The sequence below is a fragment of the Malurus melanocephalus genome, unplaced genomic scaffold (genome assembly GCF_030028575.1).
Source record: "Malurus melanocephalus ecotype Western Australia unplaced genomic scaffold, MMel_1.1 scaffold_759, whole genome shotgun sequence".
Lineage (NCBI taxonomy): Eukaryota > Metazoa > Chordata > Aves > Passeriformes > Maluridae > Malurus > Malurus melanocephalus.
In genome coordinates, this window is record NW_026623991.1 from 119,130 (window position 1) to 139,572 (window position 20,443).

At 46.6% G+C, this 20,443-nt stretch overlaps 1 protein-coding gene across 2 annotated transcripts in view; it reads right to left on the reverse strand.

The window, feature by feature from the left end:
• Positions 1–11,342, reverse strand: part of CAPZB (capping actin protein of muscle Z-line subunit beta) — a 58,875-nt gene extending 47,533 nt beyond the window's left edge. For both annotated transcript variants that reach the window (XM_057384959.1, XM_057384958.1), the window contains exon 1: positions 11,222–11,342. In XM_057384959.1, the coding sequence (XP_057240942.1) occupies positions 11,222–11,224 (3 nt within the window). In that variant the 5' untranslated portion in view covers positions 11,225–11,342. The remainder of the gene's footprint in view (positions 1–11,221) is intronic.
• Positions 11,343–20,443: the final 9,101 nt, after the last annotated feature.

Below are 20,443 nucleotides of genomic sequence, written 5' to 3' on the forward strand. Positions count from 1 at the left end.
GAGCTCTTCTGCACCAGGATACACACCCAGAGCCTTTCCCAAACCAGCAGAACCAGCAACACCTCACTCAAGTGGCACCTGTCTGCTCTTTTCAACAGACACCAGAACTCGATCTGTTACTACAGCTCTTTTGCATTTTTAAAATATCTTTACACGTGCATTTGACTACACTTACAGAAACCAAAAGGCTTCATTCCTAAGTCTTCAAAATCCTCCACTGCCAGTTACTACAGACTTAGCTCCTGTTCCATCTTTCAGGAGGGCTTACACAAACCTGCAGCTCTCCCCATTCTAARGCCATTCAACTTCAAAGGAAGCAAAAGACCTCATTTTAAAGCTCCTGGCCTTCCAGCCAGCAGGAATTTGCTCCCATTCATCACAAAGCCCTGTGGACTGCATCCCCCTTCAAACCTAGGCTGGGATGCTCCTGCTCAAGTGACATTGTTATTGCTGAGCATGAACAGAGCTGGGCAGTGTGTTCAGACACAAACCCAGGCTGGTTTCATTTCCGTGCTCCAGTTCTGTATTAACTCCACTCARAGCAGACTCCGGGGCCAAAAGCTGAGCTGGCTCAGGGCTACAGCAATGGCAGCTTCTCCCAGTTTAGCCCTTCCTGGGAAACAATCCAGTYGGGCCACCGAATCTTTTCCACCAGCAAACCCAATACAACATTTCTACGCCAGACGTGATTGTGCTACTGACCCCCTTTTCTGTCTGTGACATCAGCTGAGAACAACTGGGGGACCTACAAATTACTTYAGTAATTAAGATTGAGGTGAAAAAGCCAGACGCCTGCTATAACAGATAAACATTGTGGAAATGCTTCAGACACAAGTTTTACTCAAGACTGGCATCTGAAAAGTTATCCAAATTCAAAATACATGTGGCATACCACTGTTCAGACAGCAAAAATAAAAGGTAAAAACCTAAAGAGACACCACAMCTAGAATATCTACTCAATTCCATGCAATTTTGAAACAACCACACATCAGATCCTTCTGATCACTGGTCAGTCTGCAGGCAAAATACCTTGTAAATCATTCTAGAGCCAGAAGCACAYAAGCAGCAAATGACTCTTTTTCCTTCCTTTCAAGCAGACATACCCAAGATTGTAAATCACATTATTTCCTGTCAGTTCTCCCAAYAGGAATGCCTGACTAATGTTTCAGCTTTGTAGTACCACAACACGAAGTTTTTTTAATTGAAACAGATACCCAGTTTCCCCTCCTGCTTGTCATTTTAATCCCTGCCAACTTGCAGAGCGCCAAGGGCAGAAGAYTCCCTTTTCCAATTACACAATAGGATAGTATTACTGCTAGAAGCTGCAGCAAGGGTTGAATTATCGTAACCCCTGGGTAATAAAAAGTACAGTAATAYGTTAAGTTGCAGGGTTCCCTTCTCAGCTGTCAGCATTCACTTTTTAGGATATTAGATGGGAAGGGGAATAACTGTCTGACCCGGGAAAGCCCAGAGAAGTTCTGCACTCATGAMGTTTCCATCAGCTGCACATATTCCTCGCAATCTGTTTTTCCACATTATTTTTCCCTTGACTATTAACCCTCCTCTGGCAGATCCTATCTAAAACCATTTGTAATGGACTCATAAATCACAGCTCTGTGATAGCAAGGTGTGCTAGGGGAGAACCAGCAATAGCACAGTTAGGAAACAATCAAAGGTAATAAAATCTGGATGCAGACTCTGYTGTGGACAGTCATAAAAGGTCAAAGATTATTTAAAAGCAAGACACTGTTGCAGACCTCGTTCTCCTTCTCTTGAGCTACTTTTACCTTTGTTTTTTTGTTTTGGTTGGGATGGGATCCAGTGGCTTTCATTATCTCAAACACTTCTGACCACATTGTACRCCTAGCAACAAGCTCAGCCCAATCTGCTGTGGTCAAGACCAAACAGACCAAGTGCTGACACCGCYCGTTCCGCGAATACCAAGTGAGAAGGATTAGAGATTAAAATAAAAGCAAGAAGTGATGGATCGGAAGGCTTTAGCAGAAGCTGCTGTACTCTGTCTCCCCCAGGTCCTCTGTAATCTGTATTTATTTACAGTGCAACTGTACAAGTCACGTCACAGCTTTTGAGTCAGCGAATCCTCCATGGAGACTTTTCTCCTGCACATTAYTTTATTCTGCTCTGCTCTAACTTTTAAATACAATTGAGCACATATCCCAATTAATGACTGAACATACTCTCACAACTTGTTTTCTGAATTCAAGCCTCGCTGCTGTACACACTGCAAATACAGCCAAAAAAMCCCAGAAACACTGACCAGCTTTTGTTCTCTGTTGCTCCAGGAATGGAACACACACAAAATTCAGAGGGMCAAGAGGGATCTCTTTAAAGAGGTTCTCTAGGAACAAGTAACTCGACCATCTGCCCTGAAGCCTCATGCAGAGGAACTAAACTAATCCACGGGCAGGAGASAAGCGAGGCAGCTTCACTTTGCTTGGCAGCAGAGTGCTGCTGCCATYGGATACTTCTCACCATTTCGGGCTGCCAGCACAACCATGGCAGGTTCTGCAGAGATTAAAGGAGCAGCAATGGGCTTCCAGGGGCAGCCCACAAAGAGATCTTCTCCTCCTCCAGACAAGCTCAAGGATCAGTTTTGCCAAATCCTCATTTTTCATTTTAGCCTTGGGCAGCTTTTCCAAGCATTGTTGCCATCAGCTGTACCCGACATACCTTCCTCATTTCCACCTCCAAACCAGGCCAGCATTGTTCTCAGCYCACGGGACATCTCCCAACATCCCAGCTCAACACTAAAACAATTATCATGTGAGTTATAATACACTGAAGGCACTTCCATCTGCTTCTAAATAATCCAGAGCTGCCTGAAGCTTAATCTTATGGACCAACATGTCAAAACATGTTCTATCCAGGGAGAAGAAACTACAGCCTCTGATAGTCTGGAATTCCCTAATCATTTACAAAGATCCAGCATCTGTAGGAGCACATTCTGCAGGTGGTTTCCCTTTCTCTAGGTGTTTTCTGACCAAATGCAGCTCTTGTTAGCATATCTACAAAGGGGTACAGCACACAGGGAAAAATTCACATTTCCTTGGCGTCTCCTTCCCAGCAAAGACGTATTTCCAGATGGCACATACTTGTGTCTACTCTCAAAATTAATTTCTCACTTTAGTTTAYATAAATCCAGTGCAAGTCTCCATCGTGCATCCAAGGAAAAGAAGCACCAACAGAAGAGCAGGATGGAGCAGCACCAAGGCTTGCTGGGAACAGCTATTCATCCCGACCTTTTGCCAGGATCACTAATGATTTCTGCACCAGCATTTGTCTTCTGGGTAACAGAAACAATGTTTTATTTATTAAACTTGTCATTGAACATGACAATGCAATTTACTGGCTTTCATCTGGTGCCAAGAATTCCTGWGAAGCAAAAAGTTTGCAAAAAGTCACTTCCCAATAAATCATGGCAGTGAGTGACTATGCAATCTGTGAGCCCCACATGAAAGAGGAAAGTGGGGGCTACAGATAAAAGTTGCACAGATTGCAAAAAAATATCTCTAACTTTAAATAAATGCATTAAAGACATTGAAGTTGCCTGTAGAACTGACCAACTTTGCCAACAGATGTTATGACTAACATTACTGCACAATGGGGACGTTCCCCACCTTAAGTCTGGTTTCCACACAAAGTAACGTTTTCTCTGCTAGTTCCAACTACAGGTAGGAAATCTTAGCTAAAAAAAAAAAGAAAATAACCTGTTACAGCACTGCACTGAGAGACAATAACTCGGCCTGGTTTTGCAAACCCTTCATGGGGCAGCTGCAACACCTGGTTCACTACCAGGAGAGATGAACACAAGTGTGTTTGTGCTCCAAARGGTTTTGAAATCACCCAATGCAGTAGGTCTGAGCTGGCTCACAAGTCTAGTGAACTGTTTTTCATATGGTCTTCCTCTTTTCCACTCAAATAATCAGAGGAAGACCCCAAATCCATCCCTAGGAAGAGCTCAAATCCATTCTTCTCCCTACAGAAGGGCTKCCTAATTTTTACAGGGGTCACTTATTTTATTTTTTAAATTRAAACTGCAATTACTACAAATGGAGCAGCTCTTGAGATTCAACACTGCCATTTGCCATCCTGACCATCTACAAACATATCATTTGCAATGCTTTCTTTTAATCCTGCTAAAGCTCAACGACCTTTGCAAATGCTCTTTCCTTCTATGCACTGTTTGCTTCATGCTCCAATCAGCCTGCTCACAAAAGTTTTGGAACTGCTCAACTGAAATGGAGAGGTTTTTTTTCCTGCAGAAAGAGCAAAGTTGGGCAAGTTGGTCTTGGCCTGACAGATCCAGGTTCTCCTTCCAGTTCCAACTGCAACTAAGATTCCGTTTTGTGAGAAATCACATCAAAAATATTTGAGAAAATGCACATTAGCAGAGCAGCAGGGAGCATGCACTGTATTTGAAGGTGACAGCAAACATCCTGTGCTTACTGACAGCACAACTAACACCGTGTCAACATCCCAAATTCGGGATTTGCTCTATCCCAGCTCTCCTGGGAGCCAACAGCTGCCGGGCTTCAGATGCAAACTCAGCACTTTGCAGCTCCTGGAGGCTGCAGCCAGGGTTGTAAATTCAGGAGATAACTCTGGCAAGTAACCGGATGCCTGGCAAGGCAGGCAGGAGACAGAGAGGATCTCTCATTAGCCCTCTTCCCTAAAGTTCTCCCATTCCTCAGAGGTCAAAAAAGTAGGTTAATATGCCTTCTGCTTGGGTCTCGCATGATATACCCTGGGGACTGCCCTGCAAACTCCCAACAATGCAGTTTCATCCCAGGAACTCGAGTTTTGAACCAGGAARCTCTTGGTTCTGCACACCTACAGGCCATAGGAATATCTCACCTAACAACATACCCACACTTCCCAGAATTCCTTCCTTTGTTGTAATTCCCAGCCCTGCCTATCCCTGCAGATTTTCCATGCCTTCCTTGCCACTTTTGAACCTGCCCTGCCCTCCACTGCACCTGCAGACAGAAACCAACTCCACTGCAGTTCTGGGATCAATCCAAGCAGTGGTGACAATTTCTGCAGGAGCAGGGCCCACCTGGCACCTGTGCAACAGCTTCAATCCCCATGGCATTTTTATTCACCCTCCTGTAGGTTAACAGTTATTCCATCTGCCCAGTTTGCACCTCACCGAGCCCTGGATTAGCCCTGCCTACATTCAYGGCTACCTGGAGCTGGTTTTGACCACTTATTGTCAATGCTGAGCCACGATTACACCCAAACCCCTCTCGATGACCCCTGACTSTGCAGGTTACAGCACCTGGTGGATAAATACAGCTGTAGTCAGCACAATGCAGCTGATATTTTAGCTCATTCCTCCATTTCATGGCTCTCTCCTCCCTTGAATTAACTCACCAAAAGCCCCATCTCTTGTTTCCTGAGCCYGTCTCGGGTTGCAAGCCCAGGCTGGCAGCCAGGCCCCCACTGCCTGGGCTGGCAGAAGCTTTTTAAATCCTGGTATTTACCAAGGCAAAAATGCCCAGGGAAGGCAGGTACCAGGACATCACTTTCAAACTCAGCAGTTTGGGTAATGGGAAAGAGAGAAAATATCACCTGAAGAAACGCAAACAAAATTCCCTGAGAGAATAAAGAGTATTTTATTTATGGTRGCTTTAGGCAACCACTAAGCTTCTGTCTTCAGTGCAGTCTCAAACCTTTTTCCTTCCGCACCAAATCCTCTTACTTAAGTGCTGTTTTCAGTCTTGCTTCAGCTGATGCTGCTAAAATTGTGAGATCTTGAGTTCTGCTTTCACCCGGGCTCGTAACGCTCCCACTTTGCAACAAGGACGTGATTGAAATTCCAAGTCAATGCACCAGGAAAGAACTCGACTCCACTTTCTGTGGAGGACATCCCCTTCAGCCTCAGCAAAGGACACGCTCTGCAGCACGGCTGCAAACACCTAGAGTCGAGTCCCAAGGGGCTCAGCCCAGAGCCAGGACTCCCAAATCAACCCTGCACTGAAAATAATGCAGGTACACTGATGAAATAGAAACTAGGAAGGTTTCATTTGCATAGAGCAGGAATAAAGTAGGTAACTTATGAGCAGGGCAGCCAGATAAGTCAAATGCCTGAAAATCCATTCCTTAACTCTTCAGCCCAGCTTGTGAGGTGCAGCACAAAGAGCAGGAGCTCAAAGCAAGCTGAGTATTTCCTTCTAAAGCTACAAGAGGGAGGGCAGAATAACAGCACCAGATAATAAAAGGAAATTAATCTCCTGGTTGGTGCCAAGGCTCAGGCCATCACTCCAGGAAACACAGCACCAGGTATTACCTAATGCAACTGAAGGCATTCTAAATAGAAGATTATTTTGGGCACAAGTAAGAAATAGATACCGCTTTCAATACCTCACTCAAAACTTCCCTGCATCTAAAACACAAGAGAAGGACTGCACATGGCACTACAGCAGAGAATTRCAGTATTTTAACTGGGAATTGAGACCCTTCCTCAAGTTCACTGTGTTTTCCTCCCATGACAAATCCTCTAAGCTTCTCAACAGAGAAACACCTTTAAAACTTCCTCAACACCACATTGCCCCCCGTGCCCCACAAAGGAAGTTTCAGAAGCTATYGCACAGGCAAGAGCTCCAACTTTCTAGGACAACCCATTGGAACCATCCATCCCCACTCTGCTTTAGGACACTGGACTAAAAAGGGWATTTTGGCCACTGGATCAGGTCCAGGAACCCTGAATTACTCAGCTCAAGTCACAACAGCTTCACACTGCCTACATGTTCCAGTCACACCTTARCAAGTATTTGGTTGCTTCTCACAGGGAATGGCAGCACCAACCCTCAGTCATGGACTATTAAATATTTAAGAAGGCATCACACCAAAGATGAAGAAAAAAATCAGATTATACTCCAGTTTGAAGTGGCCACACCCCCACTGCACTGGCCTGAGCTCTTGATCTTCAAGTTAGAGAAGCTTTTTAATTAGAACAACCTATCAGCAAACAAAAYTTGGGCTAAAGCCCAACTAGAGAGAGCAGGAAGCCTGGCAAAAGCCTGTGTTGGTCAAATGTACTAATTACTCCTTCAGTGATGAAGCCTCTGTGGTGCAAAGAAATTCAAATTTGAAATCCCCTTCTTGTAAGKGAGATATTTTTTGCCCTTATTYCTGGAAATGGCAAAARCTTAGGAARAACTGAAGCATACACAAGCTTTGGRCCCTGTGCATTAAGGAGAGATACAAAGGTTTATTTGATTGAGGCTTTTAAAATTCTTCAGGATTCCTAGCATGAACCAGTGAGAAAGCAGGAAATTTGATAATGYACTTTAAAAATCAGTTTATAAATCACTTTATAAAGTGATTGACTAAAACATATTTATAAAAACAGAAGAACTGCATGCCTGGGAAAAAAAATGGTTATTAAAGCACACTGGATTAAAGTAGGGTTAAAAAGCAGRGCTTAGAATGGACAGGGCTCTGAGCAACCTGCTCTAGTGAAGGTGTCCCTGTCCACAGAGGGGGTTGGACTAAATGGCCTTTAAAGGTCCTTCCAACCCAAACCATCCTGGGATTCCATAGCCCTAAACTCTGYACAGGCACCTTTCAGAACCTCACATTTCTCCAGTAAAATTGCTCCCTTCAGCAGGCACAGAAAACAGTTTTATTTTACCTTGAAGTGGCTCTATCACAGTGTGAACCAGCTCAAAGGGGACAAATCCCAGCACAACACTTCTCTACAAGTTTACTTCACAGGGTAAGGAGCTCCTTGGACCTGACCAAACATTCCCATAAAGGGTGGGCTGGAAGATAAACACAGGCACTGGACTCCACTGAGTCTGCACAAGTATCCTGAGTCTAAACTGGAACTTTAAGGCTTTGGGGTGACCCAGTTGTGGCCTTCCAGTGCCTGAAGGGAGCTGACAGGAAGGATGGAGAGAGACTTTGGACAAGGAGAAACAGTACAAAGGGGAATGGCATCCTACTGCCAGTGGGAGGGTAAGATGGAAGGAATTGTTCCCTGTGAGGGTGGGGAAGCCCTGGAATAGATTTTCCAGAGAGGCTGTGGCTGCCCCTGGATCCCTGCAATGTCCAAGGCCAGGTTGGGTGGGGCTTGGAAYAACCTGGGACAGTGGAAGGGGTCCCTGCCCATGCAGGGAGGGGGATGGGATGAGCTTTAAGGTCCCTTCCAACCCAACCCATTCCATGATTCTATGATGCACCAATAGCAAACTGGACCAGTACAGAGCACAGGGGAGCACTGGATGATGATGTGCAAGCCAAGCTCTCCAAACATCCTTCACCCAGGGAAGCCAAGGGATGGATGGAAAGCAAAGCTGACAGCTGTGGAAGCAGAAATTGAGAAGGGCAGCGTTGTCGCTTTCCCAAAGAAAGTAATTTCTCAACTCAACTCCAGTAATAAGGACTAAAAATAGTCCCTCAAAAGAGCTGAGCTGCACTTTCATTTTGTTTCACTCCCAGATGTCAACTAGTCCCATATCAGCATATATATTTACCATATGAGGAAATCCTGTTCGTACAACTTGTGAATGCTTTTCCTTCTCTAATAAACCACAAGATTAAGCATCACGGCAAGGGCAGTATTCCCTATCCCAGTGATATCCTCTGACTTGATTATTTTGGGAATTTGCCGTTTAAGATAACATTTAGCTAAGCTCACACACTTCACTTGCTAATAAAACACAGACTCTACGAAACAGCTGAAGTTGGTGTTTCTCAGAAGGCACGGAGTGCAAGGGACTTGCTGTGGATGCTGAAAATGTCCCCACAGCCTCACAGCAAATGGTGGGGGTCCAAAGGGGACCTGATCAGGTTAGAGATGGGCTCTGATTCCAGGTAAATAACCCCTATCCTGGAAACGTTAGTTTAGCAGCACMCAAGGTTTGTGTTGGTGTCACTGTCACACCACACACTCTGGGCTGTGCTTCAATGCTCTTTATCTGCCTCACAAATCRTAGATGGATGATGCACAGCCAGCACTACACATCCATAAATTCAGCCAGACAGTCTGAATTTATGGATGATTAAATCATAAATTTTGCTAAAATTGTCCTCCTTTTCCTCAAGGGTTGCACAGCAGAAGAAATCCCTGCTAACATGATCAGGCCAGTTTACATAACCTGGAAAGGAAGGGTTGTATTTTTACAAAGACTAACTGGATTCCAYCCATTCATAACCCACAATTCCAGAAATCTCAGCAGATCCACTCTCCCCAGTCCTGCTTTGCCCTGAACAGCGCATTCCATTTATTTTTGGCACAGGAGACACCGTCCATCCAGGCACTTTTCAAGCTTCATGTGTTACCCTGAGCACCTGACTGAAATGTGGGCACAACTCCGAGTTCTCCAAGGAGACAAAGGTTCYCATCTCTGCTCTACACAGACCCTGGTAACCCCCTGGAACCAGGAAGCTGTTTGGCCCAAACTCCTGCACCATACCAGCTGCCCCAGCTGTTCTCCTCAGTGAAAGAGCCATTCCATCCTTTCAGTGCCCCACTGCTGTATTCTGGTCTCAGACCACTGAAAGAAAAGATCCTGGAAGGACCCTAAACACTGGGTTTGCAGTGAGTTGAAACTGGAGGGAGCAGTTTAACCCCTGAAGTCCACTCAACATTGGAAACCACCACATAGTGTTGGAAGTTCTGATCAAGTTTCTCCTATGCCCAGTGGTCTCCATGAGTAAACATGAAAAAAACCAGAAGGCAGCATAAGTGTGTAACACTCAGGAAATTTCCAAAGGATTTGTGCTCTACCTGCATTAACTGACTGACAGTTACATTTAAATCCTCACTGGATTCTCCTGACACCATGTTTCCATACCCCCTTCAAAGAAGTTGGTACCACCATTGCCATTTTACGTGAAGCCTCCTAGCTTTCTTTGAAAAAATCCTCTTTTCCTGAGAGAATTTTTGCCATGGCAGAAGTTAGGTCAGTTTGTTGGAATCCGAATTTCAGATTCCAAAGTCAGGTCTCGCACATACAGATTTCAGTAATTAAAGGTACAATGGAATAAGATGCTCTGTCCTGCCAGGAGTCAGATAAAGCACCTGCTCTTGTTTGAACCAGCGAAGAGCAGAACTTTGATCATCACTGTTCTTCACCTTTCACCTGACACTAAAGATCTTTATCCTGCATGATACAGGTGGTTCCAGTTCCAGAGAAAAAACATAAGGCATTGCCTTTGAAATTCTGATGGTTGAAGGTAAGAAGTAAAGGATTACACCTGTGTGGTTAAACAGTCTTTACATGGCTGCAGAGCCGGGCTCTGGGTTGTTCTTTTATAAACTAAACGCATTTGAACATTGTTAAATTGTCATGTTGGACCTGAATCACAATTTCCCAAACAGCATAAAGTGATGTGATTCCCTACAAGTGACTGCATCCATGAGGAAGCTCAGGAAAAGCCCCTGTCCACGAAGGCAGGAAGCAGAGCAGGGCCTGGGCCAGCTCCCCTGGCTGGGAGCTGATGGAATCTGCTCCCTCCACACAGCACCAAAGTGAAATTGAAAGGATTTGTGCCCTGGGCTAATCCATTCGGGAAACACAGCGAGATGGAGACTATTCCACACGGCTGAGGAAGCTGGAGGTTCTCCCTGGGAAAGGAAAGTTCTCAGCCCTGTGGAGGAGCAGCAGCCACGGCTGCAGCACGCCCTGCTCGGGCGGCGCTTGGCTTTCCTGTATTTCGCAGATTGCATGAGATCACAGCACACTYAGCACCAAGCCCAGCTTCCAGACGGTGGGAGACAACTCGGATTAACGCAAGGAGCGACAGCGGATGGGCCCAGCGCTCCCACACGCTGCTGGACCCGCGTCGTTCGCAACACCCCGGGCGGTACCGCTCCCCGCCAAAGCGGAACTATTCCCCGTGGGATTCTACAACATTTCCTCTGGAAACACAGCCCGGTACCGGGACCAGGGACCCGGCAGGAACCGGGCAGGGAAGCCCCGGGCGAGCCCCCCGCCCCCGGGCCCTGCGGAGCGCCGGGCTGAGCCTCCGCCAGCCTGAGCCTCCCCGCCAGCGCCCCCAGGCCCGGCCACCCCTCCCCGTGCCCCGGCAGCACCGCCTGGGCCCATCCTCGCTCCGTCCCCGGTGCCCGGGCGAGGCCGGGCGAGGCCCCCCGGTGCGAGGGGGCGGTGTGGGCGCGGGGGGCGGCGCAGCGGGGCTGWGCGGAAGKGCGGGGGCCGCGGCTSGGGGCGCGGGGCCAGCCCGCTCTCACCATGTCGGCTGGGCGGGTGCGCGGGGCGGTAGAACGGCGGCGCCTCCCGGTCCGTCCCTGTCGCTCCGAGGCCGCTGCCCGTCCGCTTCCGCCGCCGCCCGGCAGTGAACATCCGGGTCAGCGGCGCCGGCCCCGCCCCCGCGCTGCTCCCCGCCAATCAGCGCGCGGCTCGCCGGCCATCTCCAAGTATGGATGCGCGGCGGCGGGGCGGGGCGAACCATGCCACAGGCGCGGGGGGGGAAGGAGCGGACGGCGCCACCAACTGCAACGCGGGGGGGAAGAGAGACGGCCAATCAGGGCCCGGGGGCGGGGCCGGGGGCGTGGCCTGTGGGGGGGCGCGCCAGCAGCTCGGGGTCGGCCGGCAGTCGCTCCCGGAGCTTCCGCGTGGTAACATCGCTCCCGTAAGCACTTTTAAACACATTTGTTTTAAGTTTAAACGAAAGGCAGCACGAGGCAGGCAGGTAGCACGGCAAACGCCACCCAGAATAGGTAGCGAGTAGCAAACTYATCACCCCTAGAGCTGGGTTTTTCACAGGAAAACTGCACTTAACGCATGCCTGTGACACATCCACCAAGCTCTAAGTGATGTGGAAAAATAATCAGCCTCCGGCTGCCTAAGGCCAGGGATAATAATTAAYTATTTTGCAAAGGAAGTGTTCGGTGTTCTCTGGGAGGTACCTGCTGGAAGCTGGRCAGATGCTGGCATAGTTGGATGCCTTCAGGGCATTGTGATAGGGATCACAGGATGACAGGTTTGTTATGGTTTGAAGGAGACCATCCAATCCAACTCCCCACCAGGGCAGAGTCACCTGGAAGTGACCTGGAGCAGGATCTCCAAATGCAAGAGCAAAATCAAGGTATATCTGCACATAGAACATTTCTATTTTGCGCAGGCTGTCCCAGAAGAAAGCATTTCTTCTCTCTAATGGATTATTTCCCATTTCAGCGATTTTAGGTAAGATCCTGATTCCAGACCCCTGACTTGTCCTCAGTAGGGACCTGGCAATCTCAGAGCTACAAYAGACAATTACCCCAGGAAAGCATGAGATTCATCAAGCATCAACACCTTCCTCTGCAGCTTTCCTGGAACAGTTCAGGCCTTGATTCACCCCAGTTTTGGTGCCAGGACCCCAGAAACCCTCCATGAGAACTCTGCGCTGCCAACTTGGCCCTGGTGAGCCAAAAGCCCTTCCCTCGGTTGGCTACAGAAGCTGGAAATGCCAACACCAGGAGTCACACACGGCCTTTTCCTGGGATGTGACAGACACAGGAGGTCACATGTGGCTTTTCTCTGGGATGTGACAGACATGGTGGGGTCATACAGAGCTTTTCCCTGGGATGTGACAGACACAGGAGGTCACATGTGGCCTTTCCCTGGGATGTGACAGACATGGGGGGGTCACACAGAGTTTTTCCCTGGGATGTGACAGACATGTGGGGGGGTCATACAGATCTTTTCCCTGGGATGTGACAGACACCAGGAGTCCACATGGCTTTACCCCTTTACCCTGGGGTGTAACATTGTGGCACATCCTCCTCACAGGGAATGACCCAGGCCAAGCTCWGACCTTGCACTCACACTTTATCACAGGTGTTTGTGGCTGGACATAAAACCTTCCCAGCTATCAGGTTCCAAACAGCACCATGCAGGAGAGAACAGCTCTGACTGCTCCTTCATGGGGCAAAGCAGCCAAGCTTTCAGTCTGCAAAGGACAAGGCCGATTTGCAGGGAAGGGAACAGCTTGGACATGGATCTGGTTACAATAGCCAGAGACAGRACTGTGTGTGAATTTGCACCACAATGGACCCCGTGCAGATGGAACAGCTCTCACAGGTGTTTTTCAGCACAGGAATGAAATGAACCCGGGAAGGAGAGGAGAGAAAACAGTAGAACGATCTCAGGAAAAGCAGGAGCTGTATTACTTCACAGAAACACGAAACAGCATAAAACTCCATCAATAACCAGTACTAAACAAACCCAAAGGAGGGAAATTATCCTTCCACATCAGGGAAAGCAGCCACATGACCCCAGAAGGCTCAAGAGACTCCAAATCCAGTTCTTTGCCACTATTCCTCACTCAGCCTAACTTCCTTCAACCCGGTTTGTAAAATCCACCAATCCCAAATGGCTCCTATCTTGCAGTCCCCAGATCCTCCTGCAGTCCTTGCACTCCCTCAGAGCAGCCTCCCAGCAGTAATTAAGAAAAGCAAACCTGTTCATAAAACAGGGCAAATGATTCATTCATATTCCAGGGATCCACATATCTAATGCAATTCATTCATTTTTCAGGGATCCACACATCTAATGCACATGTATTCCTCAGGGCTGGGAGGCCAGAACTGATAAATTTGAAAATGCCTGTTCTAAACTTCCTTCTTTCTGTCACAAAATCCATGAGAAGTATTCAATGACAACTCCACTTGTAGTAGTTTTTAGTTTTGAGCAGAAACAGCTCCTAGCTGCTTCCTGAAGCAGCACAGCAATAGCAGAATTAGGCAGCCCAGTACATTTCAAACAACTTGAGTGCCAAATGAATGCCGAGGCCAAGAGGATGTTTTTCTTAGCGGAAGAAATACAAGCATCCYGGATTTTGTTTTCCTGCTAATAGGTATAAAGAGGAATAAACAGCTGCTTTTTGTTTTCCCAAAAATATTTGCATTAAGAAGAGCTGCAGATTCGTTTTGAAATTGATGTCACATATTTTTTCCAATGAGCACCAGCTGTTTGCTTTGCTTGTTTGTAGCAGGACATGTTTCAGGGATTTTCTGTTGTTTGTTTATTGAGCTGTGGGAGCAGAGTCTCCCTGGCAGGCTGCAGTTTGGAGTAGGGAGTGGATCGCAGCAGCAGAAGATCCACGTGTGTCACTACCTTCCTGCCTTCTGTTGGGATTTCTGGAGGGGTTGACACCAAATGCAGCAAATTGAGAGACWTTCCATAAATCCAAGTGCAGTGAGGTAGTGTTACCTGCGCCTCAGGCATTTCCCAAACCTCAAACACCCACCTACACAGAAAAGAACCCCAAAAGGCTTCATGTCAGGCATTGTCCCTCTTTAGAATGAGGGTTTATAAACAAAGGAAGCAAACAATGATGTCAGTTGACATCTTAACGGCCCAGCAACATCAGATTCATGTGCAATTAATAACGAGGCTTTTGATCCTGCAACCAGCAGCTCCAAAATCCATGTGCTCTCCCTGTACATTTGATTACATCCAAGGAAGCAAAAGGATAAACACTTATTAGCATTACAAAGTACTTTTCACGTTCAGCCAGAACTTCCTGAAGCATTTGTGGTCCAGCATGATGTGGTTTTTATTTTATCCTCCTGCATGCGTGGCGGAACRCTATTTATTTTGTTTATTCCAGCATTTATCCAGGACCGAGGGTGATTGTGAGAACATGCTGAGGAACAAGGTCTGAGAGAAACCCTTCATGCTTCACTGAAGAGTCATTTTTCTAATAAAGAAAGAAACGTCTTGAGTTTTTGGATTGGTTTTTTTTTGGTGGGTTTTTTTTTTTTTTTTCTCTCATGGCATTTGAAAGATATGCAAACTTTTATTAGGAGTTCTCATAAATTGGATTTACTGCTGCAAGAGTCTTCCAGCAATGGTAAAGTTTAGCTTGCTGGGTTTTATTAGTCAGAGTCAGTGAAACAGCAGCATCACTTGATTTGAGGCTAAAAACCAAGTGTTTCTTGGAAACTAATGTAGGAAAAAGGTACCTACAACACTACCCAACGTCTTGGAATTCTATGTTCAAGCCACAGATAGTTCTCACTATGGAGATCTTTGTACACAGTGTCAAAATAGCTCACAAACAATAAAAAAGTCCCCCGTTCTGAATCCAAAGMAGCTTTGCTGAGTGTACTCTTGGAATTGAAAGGTTTTAAGAGTTTCCCCATTTCCTGCAGGAACTGATGAGTAAATCCAAATACTGTGGTTAATGAAAAACAACATATAGCCCATTTACTGCAAAGTTTGGGGCATTCCCCTCCCTGCACTAAGAACGTTAAACTAGACCTTTTTCCACCCCATCAGCACCCAAGCAGATCTGCTCCTTTGGTTAATGGAAAGGACAATAAACCCAGCAGCAGCCCAAGGTRTCCATACACTGCAGGACTAGCAGGATCCCTGCAGTTCCAGCACATCCCACTTAGAATCCCATCCTAGAATGCTGTTTATTCCTCTTCTTGGAGCTGCTCCTTTAACTTYGTATTTTCAGCTCAGAAAACTTGAGAGACAGAGCTTTCAGAAATGTCTTTGGCCTGAGCAAAGACAGTAGTGAGGACATTCTTGTCAAACTTGGTCATTAACTAGCAATAATGTCTGCAGCTTGTCATTAAAAAAGAATTAAGGAGAAGCTGATTAAACACACCAGAAAGAAACAAAACTTTCCATTCCCTTACTTTTTCCTTGACACGTTGCACTTCATTTGAAGCCTGCTAATATACCAGCCAAAAGAATTGTAAGGGCCTGGATTCTTTCTTAATACAATGGTCACGGTTCACTAGTTAAAATCTGTATAGAATTAGCTAGAGACATGGAAGAATGGAAAAATATACTAAARGGCTGAAAAATAGCACTTTTTCATGGGCTTGTTCATTAGAAAACCTCATCAATACAACACAAAGAGTTTTTCTGTTTCTACTATTCTAAAAAATTATCACAAAATAGTACACAGAAGATAAAGACACAATGTCAGAGCACTGCTTTTTGCCTGGAATTTCAGAGTTGGCARAAACTCAGGTCAGTGTTTCCATGCACGTGCTTTCCTGCTGAGATTTTTGGGGCAAACTTCATCTTCATGGTAAAAGCAGCTTAGAGCAGAATTAGCACAAGGAGCTGTGACACATCTTGTCCCGTTTTTCCAAGTTCTGCTTCAACCRGCCATACCTGACAGCTGGAACCAGCAGCACCACACACTGAATCCARCCAAAGTGGTGTGGAAATCCATCAGCCCAGGCACAAAACGTGCTAMTTAAAGTGGATGTGATCCCCATGGAAAGCCTGCAGGATGTTTCACTGCAGCACAAGCCCTCCCTCCTAATGCAACTCAGCTCAGCCTCAAACTATTGTTCATCCCACAGCATCTKACTGCTGTGCACATCAAATCAATAAGGATAGCACAGGAGACTTAATGGAGTCGCTGGCACCTTTCCCATTTCAGGGCAAAGTCCTGCTGAGGAGGGGTTTCTGTTTCCTCAGACTTTTTTTTTARTTGTTGCTTGGATAGCTAAAAGGTTTTCAAAGAGAGAAAAAAAAGCATCAGTGTCTGTTGGTGAATGTGGCTTATGTTTGGGAGGAAAAACCCAACACACCGGAGTGGAGCTTGAAAGCTGGAGGCTCCCACCCCGGTCTGCTCTCTCTGTAACATGAAAGAATTGTTCTGGAAGTGCAGGAAACAGAGAGTGGGGGCCCACACCAAGGCTGTGTCAACCATTTCAAGCAGATAACTCCTWCACTGCTGCCTTCCTGTGCAGATCTTGGCAGAAAAATAAATAATAAATGTGTGTGTGGGAGGTGATTCATGTTATTTAAAACTATGGGAGAAGCTGCATGTGTATTCTTTGGAAAAGGGGAGAGAGCAAGAGTGTGTTAGTATCCAGTGGGGAAATGACAGGAGGGAAGCTTTAGGATTCTTTGAAAAAAATAGGGTAAGAGGTGATACTCTTATCCTGGGGAAGGTTTAAGATTTAAAAGAAACTTGCTAGGAACTTTTGAAACAAAAACTTGTTTCCATGAGGGTGAACCATCTCATCCAATGGACAAGGCAGAGGTTAACAGGTAAAAGGAAGTCTGTTCTGTTGAAAAGGGTTTCAATTGCAGCTGGTGCAGTTCCAGAGGAGCTCCTCACCTCCAAGTACAGCAGTGGAGTCATAGAATTCTTCTGGTTGGAAAAGMCCTCCCAGACCCTCAAGTCCAACCTGAGACCAACCCCCACCTTGACCCCAGCCCAGAGCACTGAGTGCCACATCCAGGCCTTCCCTGGGCACCTCCAGGGATGGGAACTCCAAACCTCCCTGGGCAGTCCCTGCCAAGGCCTGAGCACCCTTTCCATGGGGAAATTCCTCCTCATGTCCAACCTGAACCTCCCCTTGGCACAGCTTAAGTCAGTGTCCTCTCCTCCTGTTGCTGTTCCCTGGCAGCAGAGCCCAACTCCCCCAGCTGCCTCCTCCTGGCAGGGAGTTGTGCAGAGCCAGAACTTCCCYTCTGAGCCTCTTTTTCTCCAGGCTGAGYCCCTTTCCCAGCTCCCTCAGCTGCTCCTGGCACTCCAGCCCCTTCCCCAGCTCTGTTCCCTTCCCTRGACRYRCCCCAGCCCCTCCATGACCTTGTGGTGAGGGTCCCAGAACTGAACAAAGYRCTGGASGTGCCCTCTGCATGGATATTCYSCCGGACATCAGGGAAACAGCAATTTTGAACAATAATAGTGGTACTAATTCATCTGAAATCCCCAATCCTGCCTCTGGCTTATCTAATGGCCTTCTGCTGAAAACCTAAGCAGTGTCTAACTCCTAGTCTGTGAGCAGATCCTAATTCCATACACAACTCAGGTAAATAGCTAACAAACCTGGTGATAAAAGGTCTAAACCTACTGCAACTAAAAGTGACTTCCACCAGAGAAATACAGGGCTCATTCTGGAGCTTTCTGGCTTCATTTCCTCCATTTATTCAYACACTTATTTACTGGAAAAAAAAGGAGAGGAGAGCATGAGGGGGAGAAGGGAGGGAAGGAATCCTGAAACAGCACATGCTGGGCTGTAAAATGCAAAAAAGRTTTTTCAAAACCGCACGTTCTAAACATCACCTTGGAGTCCCACAATATAAATACTTGATATTGCACTGTGAAGGTTTAATTGCCAAGTAACTATAGCAATGGAGAGAAAAGCCTGTCTTTGGACACATTCCCTCCTGCCTTAATTTTTCCCTGGGGTGGGGAAGGGGTACAGAAAATGTGCTCTAGATCCTTAATGGATAACGGTTTCCAGAGCCCCCTCTGATGGCTCAGTGACTCTGGGATTTAAAAGCAGCASAGTGATTTCTCCAAAGGAAGCTGAACGTTCAAAACAATTACCCTGAACTATTCCATCCCCTTGGAAAGGGTTTAATGCATCAGGTCCTGAGGTGAGGCTGTCAGGATACATTGAGACACAGCAACACAACCTTTTATGAAGTGCCTCACAATCCAGCGGCTCACCACTGCTTCCTTCATCCTAAAAACCAGCATTTTCCAGGGAGCCCAACAGCCTGAAAATGAGTAAGTGTGAAGTGAGATTACACTGGCCTGCACTGAGTATTTGTTTTTGCCAAGAGAAGACCACATTTCTGGGTTGGTTTTAAACACTGCCTGCTGGAATTTAATTTTGGGGATGAAAATTAAAGAATTATTTTGGAGGCTTCAAGTTATCTTCCCCCTYTTGATATTTTCCAGAGCTGTTTGGAAATGGGAGGGTGGAGCTGGCACCACTGGGCAGTGGTTTCAGAAAGCACTTCTGTAGCCATTCAGGGAAAAAAACTGCTGGATCATGTTGGTATTTTTATAAGTAACTTGATGCATGGTTCTATTTTGGACACKGACTATGCAGCAATGCTGACTGATTTTAGCAATTTGCAGGGGGAGGAAGAGAACAGGAACATCCCCCTACAGAACAAGGGSTGCCCTCCCCAGGGAAACCTCTTGAACCTCCAAGGACTCAATTTAACCATGTGCCTTTCAAAGTAAGCTTTATAGAYTGTATAAGGAAGTAAAAATAATAGCCAATTGTGATTGTTCTGTGAGATGTGGAGGAGTAGAGCCAAACCAATTAAAGATAAAAATATTTCATTGTGACTCTAGATCAAAACAAGTTATAATTTTGATATAAAYGAAAGACCTAAACCAGCAATAACTTAATGAGATTTTTGCCAGCTTCAAGAATTTTTCACTTGTTTGTTGCTTCAGTTTCTAATTGACTTGCYAAAGAACTTCCAGTTTTATGAAGCAGCAGAGCCTCCTCCACCTCAATAAAGAAAATTGCCAGAACTTGAAGAAAACAAAACAAGTAATCACAGCTAAAAATTGCCTCACAGTGTGAATGGGGACATTAGAACTTGACAAACACCCTGTGGTTTTTTTCACAAGGCTTCTAAAGAATGCCTTCCAGGCAGCCTACACACCATTTGCAACATGAAATTCATTATAGTAGGTTTGAAGACATTCACACTTACGTTTCTGGCTCCACAAAGCTGTAGCACGCTGCAGGGTGGGCTGAAGCCCCAGAAGTCAGTGGGAACCCTTCCCACAACCTCTTCCTCTAAAATTAGGAAATACATATRTATATGTATATATACAAGGAAGAAATTCTTCCCTGTGAGGGTGGGGAGGCCCTGGCACCATTTTCCCAGGGAAGCTGTGGCTGCCCCATCCCTAGAAGTGTCCAAGACYRGGTGGGACAAGCCTTGGAGCACCCTGGGACAGTGGGAGGTGTCCCTGCCCATGGCAGGAGCTGGAATAGGATGGGTTTGAAGGTCCCTTCCAACCCAAACCATGCTGCAATTCTGTGATTCTAATTATCAACCTACTGTGTAGAATAACTTCTTGAATGTGATAGACAGATTGTGCTGGGATTATTCAATTCCTTTTTCAAATAAACAAGAATATGGRGGCCCCAGGTTGCTCTTAAAATGATGTGATTACTGGGATAGTGATAGAGATTGACAACAGCTGCCTTTTTCTTCACACACCTGTATCTCATTTGAGGCTAAGAGYAGCTGAGGCCATAGAGCAAAARTCRCAGAATTATTAGGGTTGGAAGGGATTTCTGGAGAYTATTYATTTCAACCTCCYWGCCAAGGCAAGGACACCTGGAGCAGGTGACAGAGGAATGCATCCAGGTGGGTTTGGAATGTCTCCAGYGCGGGAGACTCCACGTCCTCCCTGGGCACCTGTTCCAGTGCTCTGCCACCCTCACGGAAAGTTCTTCCTCCTGCTGAGGTGATGCAGGAGCTGTGTAGGATGTAGGACCACTGCCAGGGAAAAGCTACACGGGAGTGTGTGTCCAGTGATGTACCCAACCSTGCAATGAGACATTTCGCCCTACAACACAGCTCGGCTCTTACCCTGAGTGAGGAGAGAGCCCTGCGGGCAGGGGGGCGGCGGGCGCGGGCCCAACACAGGTGCCTGCGAGGAGGTAGGGATGTTGCCATAGGCTGAGGGAGACGAGGGCTAACAAGGACACAGCGGGAGC